General features: G+C 43.4%; 1 protein-coding gene across 1 annotated transcript in view; it reads right to left on the reverse strand.

Annotated features, from left to right (window-relative positions):
- Positions 1–765: 765 nt before the first annotated feature.
- ADARB1 (adenosine deaminase RNA specific B1) overlaps positions 766–15,610 on the reverse strand; it is a 90,440-nt gene continuing 75,595 nt past the window's right edge. Inside the window, exons 10-11 of the mRNA XM_063340446.1 lie at positions 7,780–7,958; positions 766–7,044 (exon numbers count right to left, since the gene is read on the reverse strand). Coding sequence (XP_063196516.1) covers positions 6,868–7,044; positions 7,780–7,958 — 356 coding nt within the window. The 3' untranslated portion in view covers positions 766–6,867. The remainder of the gene's footprint in view (positions 7,045–7,779; positions 7,959–15,610) is intronic.

Consider the following 15,610-nt stretch of genomic DNA (forward strand, 5'->3'; position numbering starts at 1 on the left):
GCTTTGCCAGGACAGGTGCTGACTAAGGGTGAGCACCAGGCAGTTGGGCTTTTGCTGTCCCACCCCAGGTGGTGGCAGTGCTGGCACTCCATGGGCTCAGCCAGCAGCTGGGCTCGAAGCTGTGACCACCTGCAGGATCCAAACCCAATGGAGTATGCACAGTCTGATGAAAAACCTGGCGACCGCCATCCCTAGAAGTTAGGGACGCATCCACTTGAGGAAATGACTGCAAAACACCATTTTCCAAAAGCAGCAGCAGTCATACAGCCCTCCCCGCACCCAGTCGCAGGCCGTGTGTCTAACACTGGAGCTGCAGACCCGTCACATATTTTCTCGCCCTCCCCTCTCCCACGCTCCGGCCAGCAGCACCACCGCGCATCACCCACGCCACCGCCCCCAGGCAGCGGGCTGGCGTCCCACAGGCGAGGAGGGCAGCTCCCACCTCCAGAGTTCCCTATTTCCAGCTACAGGAATCCACACGCCCTGGGCACTCCCACGTCCTCTGTGCGGCAGCGCGTGCATTCCTAAGCGTGTGATCCCTCCCTCCCTTTCTCTTTGCAAAAACTGTGATCTCAGAGATCAAGTTGGCACCTTCAGAAATATACCCTCAGCTGGTTTCCTTGCTAGCCCTTCAGGGCTAGCAAAATCGAATCAAAATCAAAACCGAAATTTTAAGGGCCTGCACAGTATTTTGTGACATTTCAGGTATTTTTTTTTTGGTGCCACTAGTGGTATCAATATACAAAAACAATGATGAAACTTAGCAATGATATAGCTCTTTATATTTTCAAATCTCTGTACAAACATTAATTAAACAAAGCAAGGTAGTATGCAAAACAGTCATTACTTAGAATAACTGACCAATGGGTTGTGCTTCAGCAGGACAGGAACAAGTGTGCTGTAAGGAAAGCGACAAACCAGAGGTAAAGCGAGGTTTCGTCTTCAAAGTTGTGATTATGAATGGAGAAAATAAGTGCTGAGGACAGTATCTGAGAGCGTTCTTTAATATCCTTACACCAGGTAGGTAAAAGCTAGTGTATTCATACTATCACACAGAAAGACTGGGGAAGAATAACTGCTTAATGCAAATAATATACAGCAATATATATATATGTATAAATATATATTCACACGCACATTTGATCTTAAATTTGTTAAAAGACACCTCAGCCGAACTACAACAAAAAAAGATATTGGTATGATAACGATGAAGATATTAAAAACATAAAAAACACTGCAGTGGCCTTGACTGTGGATCTTTCCCACCAAAGAGCATAAATTCTTTAAATTATTATACCTGCTGAGGCCGGCTGCCCTCAGTACTGACAGAAAATACAGCTCTTAATTCCTCTTTTCTGGAATGACTGAAGAAAACAAAACACAGCTACCCATAAAACTCATTCCTGCACATGCAAATGATGTTGGCACAATTAACAGCCCGTTTTTTTAGCAGGCAACAGGACAGACCTTTGGCTTCAAAGGTTCTGAAAAACGCCATATGTTGACATGATCCAAGGAGAAAGTCAGGTTCTATCTGCTCCTCACCAGCTCTGACGGTCAGGATTTCAGTCACAGCTCATTTTTTTGCAGCCCCCCCCCCATCACTTTGCATTGTTCCTACCACAACCGGCTCAAGAGAAACAATGAAAGAAGTTTTACCAGCAGCACTGTGATAGCTTAGGGCGCTTGATGCTAGCAGATGTACTTAGGGAAAACTGGACCTTAGCTTTATCCACCTGGGTGTGTTTTGGGGAGAAACATCTGCCTAGGAATGAAACACCACACATGCTGTGGCTGTAAACATCCAACCTGCCTGCTTCAGAGACCCACCAACCTTCTTCTTTGGAGGTCAATCCAAAATTGTTGCAAATGCTCTGGACCAGTTGTTTCCATAAAGGAACGGCAGCAAGGCCCATGCACCCTAAAAGCCTCAGATTTACACACAGCTGGGGCCCTCTTGTGCTGAGACACGTCTAGGATAGGTGGTGGTTGGGAAGCTCCTGCTGCCAGGTAGACAATTTGGCCCATGCTCTCCATCTCCTTCCCCAGGGCCTCTCCAGGGGAGAGCAGGAGGGAGCAGAAATCCCTTCCCATGCCATCATTTCTGCCTTAGGAACTAGCGAAAGCAGCAATTTCAATTTCTGTCTCCCTCCTGCTGCTTCAGTCAGACGCTGTAGCACAGCCGTGGCACATCAGACTGAGCCAGCGGTGGCCTCCGCTGAGCCACCAGCAGGACAGGGACCAAACCCAGGCCACCGCACGGGGGTGCAGCGGGGACCTCCCCCTGCACCAGCCCCCTCCCGGTCCCATAGCACCGACTCTGGTGTCCGTTCCAAAATCCACCTCATGTCCCTGGCAAAACCTGTGCCTCTGTCAGCTCTAGGTAACCCTGGGATAAATGCCAACTCCTCTCCAAATAGGAGCACGCCAAGTGAAGATGTAATCTTTTAAACTCAACTGAAATCACTTCGTATTAGAAAAAAAAATATAACAAAAACCACATGGCGAGTCTGAGACAGGGTAATTATATTTTATACATTTTATTTCTGTGGGGTTTTAGGTTTTAAATAACAGTAGATATTTTTGTTCTGACTGTATACCTGAATTGCAGCTCTTCTTCCTTTTCAGTAAACTTTGGGATAATTTTCACAGTGGACAGTTTATGATGATAAAAATGCAAAGAATTCAAAGCCCAGCTTCTCTGCAAGCGTGACTCTTACAAGCATTAAAGCTTAATTTAAGGAATGGCAATAACAGTTTTAGCTATTTAGAAAACCATTGATATTTTTCAAAAGAAATGTCAATTATGTGGTGACCACGACCAAGCAATTCTTAAAATAGATTCTCAATTCCTGGTCATTTTTTGGTTTTGTTTTTTTTTTTTTTAAAACAGAGCTTGGTTTCAAAAGGCAGCATTACTCTTCCATGAGACACACGCTCTGCGTCATGCTACCGAGCACTCTGAACCAACAGCTTTATTTCATGCATGTTTTCACTGAGAGAGCAGGATGAAATGTGTTTTTTCCCCTTGTGTCGACGGCACTCTTGGACATCACAGAACTGGACTGATGAAACGCACCACTGGCTCTGAGATCCTTAGACTTTCAGCTGCCAGTTATTTTAGATTTAGAGGAGGTACAGAGTAGTAGCACACAAAAATCTACTCCTGAGTTTCCTATGCAGTAGCCAGTCGTGGAAAGATTTCTCTAAGATGAGATCAAAATCGCCAACCGTACAGAAGCCCCGCTGCTGTACACTGCTAAGTACGCAGCCTCACGATTACCATCACCAGGTAGAGAAGGGAAGCAGGGGCTGCAAGTGTGAGAGCTACGTGGACATCCATGACATCGGGGGAGAACAGTTGCTAACAAATTCCTACACACAGTACACTTCACACACAAACAGTAAGAAATAATCTATAGTTATTACCAGTTCCTGAGTACAGCCATAACCGGTATTTCAAGTGTTAACCTTTAGGCCCAAATTTTCTTAAAACGATCCTGCAGAACATACGTATTTCAAACATCTGTATTTAAAATGATCTACGTTACTAACCTACAAACTTTATTCAAGTCAGACTCTCATCTGGAGAAAAACACCTTAAATTAGATTTCAAGTATTCATCAGCATTAAAGTTGTTACTCTTTATTTTAAGTCCTTTGAAGATCCTGAGACAAACACTCATATTCAATCAGAAATACGGGAAAAAAAATAATTAAAAGAACGAAAGCAGTTCCCAGAGCAGCATTGCAAGTCCCCGCGCAGGCCAGCTCCCATCCGCCCAGCCCACACTTTTCGGACAGGTCTGTCAGCCCCCCAACCTGCCGGGAGACGCGCGGCTCCCAGCTGAAAGGTCAGCCACAACATTCCGCAGCTCCTGGAAGCTGAGCTGTCTTATCTTTTGCAATCGCTCAAAATTACATACGTCACTATCCATTCTTGCTCGGTGACAGTGGATTGTGAGGAATATGGGAGCATCAGCAACCACAACTCTGCCTCCCAACTTCTTTCCGTGTATTAACTGCACTAAAAGGAACAAGCCAGTGAAGGAAGCCAAGCAGTATTTTATTGACTCCCAGAGGACAGATATGGATTGTATAAAACCCTGGAAAACTCCTTACTTTTTAAAATCCCAGTATTAGAAACAACAAAACGTATTCCTCATAAATAACCTGACACCATTCCTTCATCAAAAGGTTTTGGCATCGAACATATTTCCTTTACAGTTTAATTTTAATCGTTCATTTGAACAGCTTAAAAAACTATGTCTATAATAATAATTAAATATATTGCTCGTATTTGTGACCATAAAAAAAATAGTTTGAGCTAACACTTTCCTAGTTGTCAAAAAAATCCAGAGAGACACCAACTTTTGAATGAGCACTTCAGAAAGATGTGTAAAAATAACTTGCTGTAAATTCTCAACAGACTTCATTTATCAGTAGACTGAGCCCCTTAAAAATGTGTATTTCATCTAATAGCAGTAATGACCTCAAGAAAACGCACACGGTGCGACCAGCTTTCCCTTGATCCTGCAGAAAGGTACACACGTACTCAACTACAGCCACGGCAGAACTTCTGCAAGGTGAACAAGACACGGTTGATCTCAAAGACAGATCTGAACACATACAATTAAATTCCTTTTAGTTTTAGAATAGGTCAGTCTAAGCCTCAGTCAGATGACGACCACAAAAGCCATGTTGGGCCGGTAAAGGTCACAGGAGCACTCTCGGTTTTAATGAGAAGCGGACAGGATGGTGTAAGTCACCAAAGCTGAATTAACACAGCCTCTCTATTGCAGCTTGCAATGTTTGTTCCTCTGGCGTCTTGAAAAGGCAGTAACCTCTGGAAGCATCACAGTCTTTTCCGAGGGGATCACTAGGCCTCAGCTTCTCACAGCAGTACTCGCTATTATGCAAAATACTGCCAAAAATGCATTGTTTGCACCTCAATGCACTACTTCCAAGACACTAACCCAGACGTTTCAACTAATGCACAAGTGATTTTCAGGCTTGATCATTTTTTGAAGTTGAAAACAGGTTCCTACTTGAGCAATAATGAAGCAGCACCTCTCCTTGGTATTCACCATTGGCCAGAAGTGGTTTTACACCAAAGTTTCCGACACCCCCGATGTTTGCTAACCCCCGCCAAAGATCCTGGTGCTGAGGTATGGTAACTCCAGTTACAGCTTCAGCCGTGAAGCTGGCTGAAGGGACTTCATGCTCCACTCCACTGCCTCCACAGATGCACTGGCACAACTGTAAACTAGATCTCTGACTCAATGCGGGGCTAAAAGTAACCCTTGACTTGACTTCAAAGCATGGACCAGCCTGCTGACCTGATGTTCTGTATGGCACAGGTGAGGGGCAGTGGAGCAGAGGGACAGGAACCAACAGCTGGAACGGTGGTGCACCAATTTGTATTTGTCAGGAAAACTCCCATGTCACAAAACATCACCTTCATCATTTGCAAAGGGAACACAGAGGATCTCTGAGATGCTCTTTGGAAAGCACAAGTGATACTGGATGGACAAGAGCCGAGGGATGTGTTTGGACACATGCCATGTGAGCAGAGAAGTGATACTGGACGTTGTCTCATCTGCTCCTAAACGTTAGGTACTAAAAAGTGTTTTTAAAAGTGCCTTCTATACACCAGTTAATCAAACTGATCTCACAATACTTCCCTTCTATCTTACATTTTTACATAAAGCAGAAGTATCTACACCTTTAGGAAAACCACCTTTCTAAATAATCGTCAAAGCACATGAAAGCATGTTTGAGAGCAACTTACCGAATTAGCTGCATGAAGACCATCGGACATGTAAAACCAAAAAGGCAATGAAATCTCAGACACAAAACAACTTGGGTGAGAGCAGATATAACTCCAAGGGAAGAAGTTTTACAACTTTTTGTCTGTACAAGAGCTTTTCATTTCCTCGAGAGGAGAGCAACTAACACCCAACAAGTGACTGTTTTTAGCAATTCAGGCTTAGTGCCCTTAAAACGAGCAATTTTTTTTTTTGCAGTTGTCATATTACTGTTACGGTTACAATTGTAGTGTGATGAGTTCTTGGGATATACAAATCACCTACTTCTAAACAGGTTCCTGCATGTTATAGACTAAATTTCTTAACTTACAAATAATTATTTTGCCGTTTCCAGTTTACAATGGTAAAAAAACCAAAGACTTCACAATGTGTGTAAATGGGAGGTAAATGTATTTTTAAAAACAGAATAAAAAGCTGCATGTTAAAAACTGGGTCACAGACTAATAAATACATACATCAAAGACAGGAATTTTTCAGCAGCTGGTTTTAAAGAGCAAGGAAGTGGGGAAAAACTAGCTGTCCAGACTCCATTCTGGCTCTGTGGTCTGTATGCTAGAAATATCTGCAGTTCAAAAACAAGTTAACAGAGGAGTAGAATCAGCTTTGTCACCTATTTTCTTTTAAAAATATTAAGCTACTTCCTAAAAGTGTGGTGTAAAACCTAGAGAAACTTGAATTTCTTCATGCACTTGATGACATTGAAATAAAAAAAGGAATTATTTTAACCCAGAAAAAATGAGTCGTCGTATACTGTAAGGATAGCCTTACTGCAAGTTTTCTACAGTAAAAGTATTTCTAGAAATACACCAGAAATTACTTTCCCATAACAAAATATACAATTATGAGTCAGATCATCATTGAGGTTCAATACTTAGACAGAACAGAAACAGTGACTGTGACGTTTCAAAAAAATAGAGGAAAAAACCCAACTCCAAACAGTAAAAAGATGCTTTGACAGCCGTGGAGATGCCAGAAAGCAATGCTGGACACCAGGAATTTCCAGAACAACCCCCTTTCCAAAGTGATGTGTATTCTGTGAATTAGACGGTGAGAGAAAACTGATCCTGTTCTATTGGCTTCTCCACCCAGGCTCCAAGTCCTGCCTTCAGGAATGCTTTAAACAAACACTCTTTGGCAGTTTGATACTCAGTGGCTCCTTGCTTGGTTTCGTGGTACAGGTTAGGCTTGAGGATCTTTGAGCGCAAGCTGGAAGAAAGCTGTGTGGATTAAAGATGAGAAGAGAGACAAGAAACTATTAAGCCGAACAGTTTGAAAGTGACTGAGTTATCAAAACAACGATTCTTAAAACAAGGTAATTAACTACTGAACCAAATGTTCAGGCAAAGGCAGATGAGCACACAGTACTGCTCCTTCTAGCCACCGCAGCCGTGTGCCCAGCCTCACCACTCCCAACTGCCATGGTTCCCCTTGCAAAGCCAGCCCTTCGGCAGCGCCAGGCCCCATCCCGGCAGAGGCGCTCCCGGGACTAGTCTCACCCCCCCCAGCCTGCCTTTTGCTTCGTCTGGATCATCAGCTTCCCTCAGTGGGACAAATCTAGACACTGACAAACTTTCTTGCAGCTTTTCTTTCTGAGAGGACAGAGTGAAACCTCAGTAGGTTCAATTGCAGTGAAACTGGAATTTATCCTTCCAAATTATCCTTCCAAATAAATTAAAATGAGAAGGCAAGCTCAAAAAAGATAGCACCCTTTGTTTAATTAGCTATAAACCAAGGATTCTTAGATCCTGGCATGCATTTTGGATCAGTCATCATCAAATTAAAGAATAAGCTAAACAAACGCGTAGCTTTTCCGTTACTACATGGAGCAGTAGCTAACGTCAGGCTCAGCTTAAAACAGGCTCAGAAAGGGGCTTCTGAATAAAGAAAGCAGCACACACAGATATTTCATTGAGAATTAAGAAGTGGAAAAGCTAGCACTCTGGAAGATATACCTTTGCATGAATACGCATCCAGCGGCTGTAAAAAGCATGCTTACAAAGGCGAGATGCACGACCCATTTCATCTTTGCCAGTTGTAGCATTAATAACTTCAAGACCAGTGTCTCCTACTGTCCAGTTCACGCTGAAGTTTGGTGCTTTCCCTGGTTGACGGGCTTCTGCATTGCTGATACCTGAAAGGAAAGCAATGTTTGATGACAACAGTAAATACTAACTCTTGATTTTTGTTTTTACTGGAGAGTAAGCGATACGGTAGAGCTACTGAAATCACATTGCTAAGCAGTCTTACAAGTGCATTTTTTATTCTGAGGACATTCTCCTGCAGATTTTTCAGCAAGTCACAGAGACGTCGCCATGCGCATCTGATGCAGATTAAAATATTTCACACGGTTATGATTTAGCAACAATTTAAGACTTACTAATGGTTGGAGATAGATCAAAAGGTGGAATTTTAGCAGGACTTAATCATTAACCAATTTAGGGATTAACAAGGTGATTTGGTGTAATACGTTATAACTAAAACAGCGACTTATTTACAGATTTGAGAATGACAAGATTCACACTAACTTACTAGAGAGCATCCTAAATCAAAACATATGTGTGTACGTATTTGTAAACACAAAACATACAAACACACACCATTGAAGGAGCCGCACACGCACCACCCGAGTCTTCAACTGCTAGGACCAAAGTCCCTTTGCAGCGGGCGACTCCAGTGAGCTGACGGGTGCCTTTTTCGACTACACACACAGAGAAACATTAGGGTCCAGTAAACTATACATACACCCACACTCGTGAATGCTAATGCGTATATTCAGACGCATAGATAGGTAGAGAGGTAGAAGAGAAAGACTAACCTATAGTTAAAATTTCCCCCTTCTTGAGTTTAAAGTAAATACTCACGATGCATCAGCATTACTCAGTGGGTGATAACGGAGCCTTGAGAAGGTTGGCTCACCCTGGCCCTTTAAGCCTGAGGGGCATCACGGCCTGCTGCGATCCAGGAGAGTTCGAAGGGTCTCAGTAGAGTTGTTATTTATAGGGTCTGAGATAACTGACTTTCATCAGGTATTTTTCCATCCGGTACTTTCCACCAGTTGCGCAGGCCCAGAACTCGCTAGATCTTGACGTTCCGGTATCATGCCCTTTGGGCCAAGATACACGTACCATCAGGGGGTGATCGATTATCATTTCCATTTCCAAGCGACAGGGGATGTGGGAGCCAGCTGCACTAAGGGGTTGCCATAATGTTCTGGTCCATTGCCCTTCGCAATTCATGCCTGACTTATGTTAGGTTGCTGCGTGGCCCAGGCTGGGGGGGAATCACGCCAAGCACTGAGTGGCTCAAGGCAGCACCACAACACCTCATGTTCATCCTGGCTAAAGTGTTCTCTCCTTCTGTCCTTCCTAGCAGGGCAAGTGTGCATACTGGGGCTGCGGGAAACCAGCCTCCCCAGCAGAGGGGATCACAGAGGGGTCTGTGGCCAGGGTCGGTGGGGACAGTAACATGAGCGCCTTACCACATCCACCTCAGAAAGACCTGGTCTTGCTTACAGGACAAACCAATGAACTAATTAGTAACCTGCAAATAATTATGAAATGGAAAAAAAAGTTGCTCTCCTCCTCCACAAGAATCTGCTGCTCTCAGAGCCCACTCAGTAGCAGGACAAGCCGAGTGTAGGAAAGAGCAGATACTGCGAGGTTTTGCCAGTTGTAACTCTCCAATGAATTCCCTTTCACTCCGCTGTTGTAAAAATTGAGGTGCGTGTTGCTTATATCATTTCAAAACAGGTGTGAAACTATGAACTGTGGTCATCTTTCAGCACACAGTTAGAATTCAGCTAACAATTTTGGACTGCAGCCTTATTCAGAGAGGTTGTGCTCATTTAGAAGTGCCTACAGTGTGCTTTTGCACTTTCCCTCATAAAAATGGAGTTAGGTCAGAGCAGTGGTATGAGATGGCAGGATGCCTTCCCTACATTTCAGTAGCTGTCGAGCGTGTTTCATTAAAAGCTACCAATCTATTTCCTCTTTCTTACAGACTACACCAGGCGCAGCGTGACTAGCACAGGCAGCGGCACTGATGCTGTGGGCATCCGAGCTAGACAAAGTCAGCCCGCTCCTCCTCATCCTCCACAGAAAGCCAAAACTGGCAGTCTTTCAGCATAAATTCGTCTGGGCTGCAGCTGCCTCCCCACTTCACATGCCCATTGCTACTTACAGTGCCCAGAAACGGCAAACTGCGTGGCTCAAGAGAGGATGTGGACCATTTTGCTCAGATGTTCAATTGTGTGACACCTCTGAAATAAGGCTTCATCTCTACTGATGTAGAAGCAAAGCCACCAAAAGTCTAACCCAAGTGTGAAGCAAGACCAGCTGTCTGCCAGGGCTGCCTAGGGCAGGATTTATTCCCCAACGCTGCAGAGATGCACTGTATATAACGACTGCAGTACCATGCTTGCAGATCATGGCAACTGCTGCCACCCATGTGCAACTCCTCCTCTGCACGTGCAGCAAGACAGTGCTGGGTGCTCGTGAGCAGCAGCCGGGGCCACGGGTCTGGGTTGTGCGTGCCATGGAAAAGTTAAGGAGCACATCGCTTTTAATCCTGCAGACATTACAGGGGTGGCAAAACTCTACCTTTAAGATGTCTCAGTTGTCTCACCAGGAGAGAACAAACGAACAGGGGATTTTCTTCTTTCTAATAAGTAAAGATCCCATTTTTACTTTAACGTAACTCTCAGAGCCTATTTCAAATCTACTCTGAGGTCAAGCTAGGTCCCACGCTTTATAAAATCTAATGAATTTGTATAAATTGAACAAAAGCATTGCAGCAAGATGCATTTCTTGCTGTGCTTGAAACACAATCTAATAAACAAAGCTAAGGCAACCTCAGGTGCCCGAGCGCAGGACTGGCTCGCTTGGCCCAAGTCTCATGGCACCTCTGGGCCCAGCACTAAGAGCGTGAGACGTGTGAGGTCTGAATGACACAGCAAAATTCAGTTTGCTTACTATAATCAATTCCTCATTTAATAAATAAACAAACATTTTGAAATATCAATCATATTGAACTTTCTGAAGCTGTTGTATTTTTACGCTTGGTTTATGTCAGCCTGGTCACCATGGCTGATAACCAGTAATTAAGTGAATAAGTAAATAATAAAAATAACCCTACCATTTTCCATTTTCTTGAAATAATCGGAAAAAATTGAGACTTAGAATAAAAGTTTCCTGAAGAGCTCTTTCAGGAGATTTAGGAAAGGTGCATTCAGGAGATGAAATACAATAGAGGTACCTACACCATCCGCAGGATGCCACCAAACTACACCCACCGGTCTGTAAATGGGTGAGCAGGGGTGTGGGATCCACACACTGACCAACTTGGGAGGGTGGACAGAGGTCCCTGCTGAGCAGGTACCGTCAAGGATATCCTGTAAGCAATACTTGAGGAAGACCCACCAGGAAGGGGGCTTTACGACGAGAGTTGAGAAGTCCTCATCGCAACTTCTGCCCGTCCTTCGGAGCAGTTGGCAATGAACATATGCATCACACCTTCTGAAAACTGGAGCTGATCATGCACAATGCCTGTGCATGTCCTGCGTGTCACTGAAGACCAAACATTGCAGAGCAAATACTGCTGCTCCGTAAGTCACACAACGTAAGGCTTGCACCTAAACTAGTAAATTGTAAATTTTGGGTGCACACAAAACGAATCTCAACTGAGTCTCCAAAAGCGTATAAATTCAGGCTGCTTTTGCGAAGCTTATGTGAAACAGACCAATGCAGACAAACCTCTTAATCAAAAATTGGTTTTACCAAAACTACTGAGGCAAGAGGGCTAAGAAATTGCCACCACATGACAAAAGGGTCAGTCACGTTTTTTCTTTAATTTAACAATGTCTATACTATTACCTTTGCTTTTGTTCCATACACTACTGAACAAGTACAGTGATCAGATATAGTTCATCGAGTACTGCAAAACACCATTTGCTCCTTGAGCCTGCTCCTGCCCAAACACCTGTGACATGACAAGCACCCACACAAGCAAATCAAATAAAGATGAGCAAACTGAAGATCCAGTACGCACCGCATTTCCATGGCAATCATACAGTCACATTTCTTAGGTTATTTTGATGAATTAAACAAATAAAAACCCCTAGACTCAGAATTTCAAATAGACTTAAATAACAACACCATATATTCAGCTGCTTAATTATCTACGTGAACCCTGGAGAGATGGAAAAGGAGTCCCTGAAGGTGGATCATGGGTAGCCCAGACAGGGAATAAAGGTCATCTCAAAAGCAAAGCATCTGATAACACTTCAGATGGATCATATCTTCCCCCTCAAAATCTAGACATGAACACAGCACAATAAGCTGAAACTAGTAATGGGAGAGAAAGCTAGGAGAGAAAGTAAAATACGTTATTCTCCTTTGAAAACTGATATAACTAAGCTATTTAGAGAACACGGCTCAGAACTTACTGTTGAAAATTATTATAATGGGCTATAATAAACAAAAGCAAAGGTCACAGCTCTTTGTGCCAGTGCTTATATAAATAATAAAGCTTGAAAGTTCTTCAAGAACAGAGCTCAAAAAAAGCTTCATTAAAAAGGGAGCTGAAAAACACCAATGTGAATAGAAGGATAAAAGGTACCAAGGAAACAGCCAAAAAAATCACCAAAGATTCTGATGAAGGATTTATTTTTGTTAAAAAAATAAATGCAAATGTAGACAGCAGTCAGAGGAGTGCTGAGGCACGAACATTTAAAATAGCCTCTCTTGCCATCGTGGTTGAAGTCGTCTTATGTACAAAAAACAAACTAACGTTTTGCAAAAAGAGTATGTGGGTTCCCAGCCTAGAGCCCCTCTTCACAGGCAACACGCCAGAGGAGCCATCTCAAATCGAAGTGCCAGTAAAATAGTTTAGGATATGTGTATGAAGTAAGCAAACACCAGCTATGGGACCCAGACAATATTCAACCACATTTGAGGAAACTAAAGACGAGGCAGCAGGAACACCAGTCATAGCACCTAACCTCTCATCAGAAACCACGCAAGTTCTTCAGGATGAAAGGTGGCCAATGCGACTCCAATTTTTAAGATGTTCAGAGGTATGCCAGGGTGTGCCATGTTTATTTACCAGTCAATAAACATGACATCTGCACCAGGAAGGCTGCAGGCTGAATATGAGTCAGCAGTGTGCCCAGGTGGTCAAGAAGGCCAATAGCATCCTGGCCTGTGTCAGGAACAGTATGGTGAGCAGGACTATGGAAGTGATTGTCCCCCTGTAGTCACTGGTGAGGCCCCATCTTGAGTACTGTGTTCAGTTTTGGGCCCCTCACTACAAGAAAGACATTGAGATGCTGGAGCAAGGGCAGAGAAGGGCCACGAAGCTGGTGAAGGGTCTGGAGCACTGAGGCTGAGGGGAGACGACATCGCTCTTTCTAACTACCTGAAAGGAGGGTGTAGCGAGGTGGGGGTCAGTCTCTTCTCCCAAGTAACAAGTGATAAGATAAGAGGAAACAGTCTCAAGTTGTGCTAGGGGTGGTTATTAGGATATTGGATATTAGGAAAAATTTCTTCACTGAAAGGGTTGTCACGCATTGGACCAGGCTGCCCAGGGAAGTTGTTGAATCACCATCCTGGGAGGTATTTAAAAGATGTTTATATGTGGTGCTTAGGGACATGGTTTAGGGCTGTTTTTGGCAGTGTTACGTTAATGGTTGGAACTGAAGATCTTAAAGGTCCCTTCGAACTTGGATGATTCCATAATTCTAGCTACAATACTGCATTACTGGGCATAGGTGTAAATACAGCAATATTGGGAATGACTCGACAAAAAACTGCCTTAATAACTGAAGACCGGAGATGGCCAGTGTGAAACTAATGCTTTGAGAGCCCATGGAGTAGAAGGCCTGTATGCTCAATGTCTACCTTAAAAACAGACTTAAGGAAACCTTGATGAAGATGGTCTGTTGGAAAGAGCCAACACAGCTGGAGAGCCCCAAGCTCTGTGCAGACCTGGAAAGCGTGTTTGTAGTGAAAAAAATGAGGTGAATAAGATTGTTGATGATACTAAATTATTTAAGAAGGTAAATAAGAGATGCAATTTCAAAGTAGCAGAAAAAAAGCTCACAGCATTGGGTAACTGGGCAATAAAAAGGCAGATGAAATTCCTCACAGATAAATATTAGATAATACATATGAGGAAAAAACAAAGCAATTTTGCATAAGGAGTTCTGGACTTGGAGCTGGATATTAGCATCAGGAATGAGACTTCAGTTTCTAATATTCAGTTCTACCAAAAGGTCATGTCAATGATCAACAGCAATCAAAGGAAGCAAAGTGAATGTTTGGAATTTTTATTGAAGGATCATGGAACTGAACAGAATATCATGATGCCACCACATAAATCAGTACTGCTGCCTTATCTTGAGTATCAGGTGCTCACTAGCTCAAAAACATGATTGTAAAATGGAAGGGATGATCCTTAACGTGGAAGGGTCTCCATGCAATTACTGCTTCCTTCTACTTTTCACTGCCTAACTACCTGTAGGAAAGAGTACTGGGCTAGATGGATCCTACCTTAAGATCTTGGTCTTAACCTAAGATAGTTCTTACGCTGGTGACAAGATAATCAGCAGATGTGACACTGCTCCAGGATGTTTCATCCAAGAACTGAAATAAGAAATACCTCTCAACAGCACCACAAGGAACAGGTCAAAACCACAAACAATGTAATTTCTGACAATACTCTGGTAAAAGATGGGAAGATCTAGAGAAACTAAATCATAAGAAGCTATCAACTGACTGGACATCAAAACAGGGAAAACTTGTCTGTTTAATATTATAATCACAGCTAAGAAAAAAGGCATTGTCCACAAAAACATACACTACTGCAGGGTCTGGAGATGGTTGAGCAGCCGTCATGGACAGGAGAGCCTGCTGTCTGCTTTGTGGTCATAGATCCAGTGGATACCATTAGCCCAGGTCCTCGGGGCCAGGGCATCTGAGCACACCTACCAGCAACGGGAACCCTAAGGACTAGATGCCTGATGAAATTTCCTTTGCACTAGTTGCCTCCAGTGAAGAAGAGCTTGTGATGAAATTTGGTTCACACTAGTTGCCTCCAGTGATGAAGAGCGTGTCGTTTATATGTAACAGGCTCTCTTATATTTAATGACTTCTGCCCCCAAGGATTTTCAAGGGCTGATTCTCTGATTTGCTGAGCTCTGCCACTCTACTTCCACCCCAGCGGGTAACACCTTTGTGCCCGCCTCCCACAATGGCTCCAAAACCAGTCTGTGCAGATTACCTTGCAAACTGGCACTTTGTTATTGGCTGAGTTATACAATCATCCTCATTCTATTTGATCGAGAAATCGATCCCTTTTCAGATTATTCTAGAAAGTCACGAGATTCAAACCTGTCCTCTCTTCACGTCAGCTGGCCAGTTCTCAGAGAGCGCTCATGTGCCCTCAGTGCTGCGGTGCTAAAGGCATCCTGAAAGGCTGGGTCCTGCAACCAAGGCTTCCACAAGTCATCACGGGGAGGGAGTTTTCTACCAACATATGGGTTTCCTGCATGCCCTATCTTAAAAACTAGCTACTCTGATATGCACGTTCACATTTAACTTGTTGGCAAAAGGAGGTATAAGTAGAAAATATATGAGAAAAAAAGATGATGGAAAAGAATTTTTATCAGTAGATAACAATAACTCAGTCTGACTTTGACTTTATGCAATTGTCCCTGCAGAGATAAAACTTTTTTATGAGAGGAAAACCCCCAGTTTTTACAGCACTTTCTCAGCTAAACAGGTAAGA

Source organism: Chroicocephalus ridibundus, chromosome 7 (genome assembly GCF_963924245.1).
Source record: "Chroicocephalus ridibundus chromosome 7, bChrRid1.1, whole genome shotgun sequence".
NCBI lineage: Eukaryota > Metazoa > Chordata > Aves > Charadriiformes > Laridae > Chroicocephalus > Chroicocephalus ridibundus.